The 4,102-nt window shown below is 50.5% G+C and overlaps 1 protein-coding gene across 1 annotated transcript in view; it reads right to left on the bottom strand.

The window, feature by feature from the left end:
* Nucleotides 1-920: 920 nt before the first annotated feature.
* The window catches only part of RAN (RAN, member RAS oncogene family), a 595,260-nt gene continuing 592,078 nt past the window's right edge, over nucleotides 921-4,102 (bottom strand). Inside the window, exons 2-7 of the mRNA XM_049620694.1 lie at nucleotides 3,965-4,010; nucleotides 3,516-3,600; nucleotides 3,315-3,440; nucleotides 1,984-2,171; nucleotides 1,402-1,572; nucleotides 921-1,313 (exon numbers count right to left, since the gene is read on the bottom strand). Coding sequence (XP_049476651.1) covers nucleotides 1,269-1,313; nucleotides 1,402-1,572; nucleotides 1,984-2,171; nucleotides 3,315-3,440; nucleotides 3,516-3,600; nucleotides 3,965-4,000 — 651 coding nt within the window. The 5' untranslated portion in view covers nucleotides 4,001-4,010 and the 3' untranslated portion in view covers nucleotides 921-1,268. The remainder of the gene's footprint in view (nucleotides 1,314-1,401; nucleotides 1,573-1,983; nucleotides 2,172-3,314; nucleotides 3,441-3,515; nucleotides 3,601-3,964; nucleotides 4,011-4,102) is intronic.

Below are 4,102 nucleotides of genomic sequence, written 5' to 3'. Positions count from 1 at the left end.
GACAACTTTGGTAAACTGAACTACAGCAGTCCTCACGTGAGCAAAAGAGCTTACTCAAGACTTAATTGCTACAGTATAGGCGAGGATGGGGCCAAACTCAAACAAGGTAACACTCATTTCTAAATGTGGAAATCATACAAAAATAAATGGCTTAAGCCAATGGAATTCTGCAATGCTTTCACGGTCACGGAGAAGCCATTCTAAGATCTACCTTCCTGCTGTATTTGTGCCCCTGAACCGGCCACAGAAATCCTTTTGGAAAAACCGGGAAGGCTGTGGGGTGTCCAACGGAAATCCTTCATCTTGGGCATCGTTAAAGCTTGGGAATACTTGAAAGCAGCGGGTAAACACGGACCACCTTCCTAGAGACCAACTTTACATCAAACATGGAACATCGAGACAAAAAGCAAGTAAATGCACAGCTTATACTCATTTTTAACAAACGAGACCTCTCAAGTTCCTGCCATCATTTGTATGGTTTCAGTGGACTTCGAGAAGCTCTACATTAGAACATGGTTACTTTTGCCACAAATAGCAACTGTAAATCTTAAAATACCTATTCGAAACGTCCTTTAATAAAACACGGACCACTTTTACACTTTTACTGAGAGATCACGTACGTCTCAAGCTCTTCCCTAAGTGACGCTACTTAGTCACGAGGCAGGGGGGATGAACATCACTGTAGCTTAACCGCACTAACAGTATTCACACCCCATGACAACTTACCAAACAGAATACTAGGGACATCTTTCCTATCATTTGTGTGAAATGATTCAAACGTACGAAAAAAAAAGAATGTAACCTGGAAAACTTCAAACTAAGTGACACTAACAACATAGCAATTTACACAGTAACATGGCACAATTTTCCCCATTAGTGGTTTTTAAAATGCTTACCAATCAAGGGATGAGCTCACTTGCTTAGATATTTGAAATACAACTTTATTCTGATTCTAAACGAAAAGGAATGGGAAGGACAGTGACAATGAATTTCACCACTGGATACTGTGACCATAGCAGTCTTATATTTGAAACTCAGGAAGGAAACAACTGCGCTCCGAAACAGCTAAATACGCAGGTCCAAAAAATGAAGGTACTTTTTCAACTGCCACATTCACTCCAAAGCCCATCCGTCTCCTTCATTCAGCATCCCCAAGACGAAGCACACGTTCTGCTCAGCTATGTAATAAAGTGGCAAACACACCGCACCACTGCCATCACAGACAGCTGCCTATAAAACTAGACTTCTGACGCCGGCTCCAGCCGCTCTCACAGGTCGTCGTCCTCGTCCGGGAGAGCAGTCGTCTGAGCAACCTAGGGACAGACACACGCAGTGAGGCTCAAGCCACCAGGCGTCCACCGAGGCACGACAAGAGCCGCGCCGGGCGCACAGGCATCTCACCTCTAGATCGTGCTCGTACTGCGCTGCCAACGCCGGGTCCATGACCACCTCTGGCGGGGCGAGAGCGGGCATGGCGACAAACTCCAAGTTAGGGTCTCCGATTAGTTTTCTCGCAAGCCACAGGAAGGGCTTTTCAAAGTTGTAGTTACTTTTGGCAGAAATGTCATAGTACTGTTTAAGAAGGAAGCAAAGTTAGGGGCGCCTGGGTGGCTCAGTCGGTTAAGCATCAGACTTTGGCTCAGGTCATGATCTCGCGGTTCGTGGGTTCGAGGCCCGCATCGGGCTCTGTGCTGACAGCTCGGAGCCTGGAGCCTGCTTCGGAGTGTGTCTCCCCCTCTCTCTGCCCCTCCCCCACTAGTGCTCTCTCTCAAAAATAAATAAAAAAATAAGTTAAAAAAAAGCAAAAACTAGTTACAAAATACCTACTCCTCAGGGATCATTCTAGAGTATGCTCCAAACTAAATAAAATTCCTTTGATCCGTACAACACGTATTTACGCATCACTTTAATGCACCCTATTACTTTGAATTTTATCTTAGACTAAGCCATAATACAGTAAAGGAGAAGTTTCAAGAAACATACCTGAAGGTTCTTCTTTCGGTGAAAGACAATAGATTTTGCCTTAACTTTTCTATCCTTAATGTCCACTTTGTTGCCACACAGCACAATGGGGATGTTTTCACACACTCGTACCAGATCTCGATGCCAGTTAGGCACATTCTTGTAAGTAACCCGTGATGTGACATCAAACATTATAATGGCACACTGGGCTGAAAGAAAGATTGACAGTGACTGTTACCCGCGTAGAACGTCCCACACAGATGACACTGCTAAGGACCACGGGCTTCACTTCAGGCCCAAACCAGGTCATCTGCATTGCTCCATTCGTTCTCAAGGCCTCTTCCAAGTGGAAAACTCTTACATCACTGTAACACACAAGATTTAAAATCCCACTTCCTGCTCAAGTGTGAATGACCAGCTTGCCACATCCAATCTGTCCCCGTAATGCTTAATTCCACCTCGTCCCCAAATCTGAAGTAGATCAACAGTAAGTCAGCATTCCAGACAACTCATCTCCTTTATTCGAAAGGTCTAAGAACCCACTTTTAAAGGTCCTAAAATGACTAAACATAGCAAAACAGGTTACTCCTTTGGCTAAAAACACTCAAGTCTCAGGGCACCTGGGTGACTCAGTCGGTTCAGTCTGACTTTGCTCAGGCCATGATCTCACGGTTTGTGGGTTCGAGCCCCGCATCGGGCTCTGTGCTGACAGCTCGGAGCCCGGAGCTGCTTTGGATTCTATGTCTCCCTCTCTCTCTGCCCCTCCCCTGCTTGCACTCTGTCTCTCAAAAATAAACATTTAAAAAATTTAGGGGGGGGCCCCACCAAAACCCTCAAATCTCCATGTTGACCTAGAAGGGAATTCACAGTAAGACAACAGCCACAAGTATGTAGTCTAGTAGCTTTTTAGCTCAAGATTGGGGGGGGGGGGGGCAAAAAATCCACATATTTGTACATATTCAAAACAGGCTAAAGGTATGAAAGGATTCCCAACAAATTTTTCATCACAGGAGTGAGATTTCAGGAGGCAGTTTCTGTATCCACCTTTGTTTGATACAACAATGTAACCGCGATCAAACATTTTACGGAAAAAAAGAAAAACCTCGCCAAACTTAGTACAATTGAAAGAACCACCAGCTATTCCCGAAACTACGGCAACAGCTCCTCCGAAGCTGTTGTTTTATGAAACTCCGTAGAAAACAGCCCGTCCTGACGCAGCACAGGACTCGGGCAGAACTTTCGAGGTCCTCCCCTCCCGGAGTCAAAGCCCGGGGTGGTCGGCCTGAACAGACGCCCCCCCCCCCACGCCCCCAAAGTCGCCCGACAACAGCCCCCAGGCAGCGAGGCCCTACCTTGGATGTAATAGCCGTCTCTGAGCCCCCCGAACTTCTCCTGCCCGGCCGTGTCCCACACGTTGAACTTGATGGGCCCTCTGTTTGTGTGGAACACGAGGGGATGGACCTCCACACCCAAGGTGGCTGCAACACAACACGTCACGTTAGCCCACGAACGCCGCCCCACGCGCATCCCGCACCCGCGTCGCCCCCACGTACCTACATACTTCTTCTCAAATTCACCGGTCAGATGACGTTTCACGAACGTAGTCTTCCCGGTACCCCCATCGCCAACCAACACGAGCTGCGGGCAGGCAGATTCTTGAAATAACCGCGACGACGCCTCGGCTCGGGACCCCGGAACCCCGGGGCCGGCAAGCCCTCTGCGGACACGCTAACTTTGCGGGTCCCGGGGGCGCTCCGAAAACAAAGGCCTCCCCCCCCCCCCCCCGCCGCCCGCGCCGGCCGAGCGATGATGACTCGGACAAATCAAACTTGGGCACCGCAGCGTCCCCGCGCGTTCCGAGGAGCCAGCACCCCCACCCGCCCCCGGGGCCCAGGACGAACGGCCGCAGCGGCACGGAGGCGGCCGGCAGGCGTTCGGGGCCGCCCCGCCCGCGGACCCCGCGTGTCCCCGCGGGCAGCACCCACCCCCGAGGACGACCTACTTTGAACTGGACTTGGGGCTCTCCCTGGGCAGCCATCGCGCTGGTGCTGCGGAGCAAAGAGAAAGAAATGGGGCGGGCGGCGCGGCGGCGCGGCCGGGGAGCCACATGGCCCGGCCCGCCCCACGTGCCCGGGCCCAC

This window comes from Panthera uncia (genome assembly GCF_023721935.1).
Source record: "Panthera uncia isolate 11264 chromosome D3 unlocalized genomic scaffold, Puncia_PCG_1.0 HiC_scaffold_9, whole genome shotgun sequence".
NCBI lineage: Eukaryota > Metazoa > Chordata > Mammalia > Carnivora > Felidae > Panthera > Panthera uncia.
This window is presented reverse-complemented; position numbering and strand designations above follow the sequence as displayed.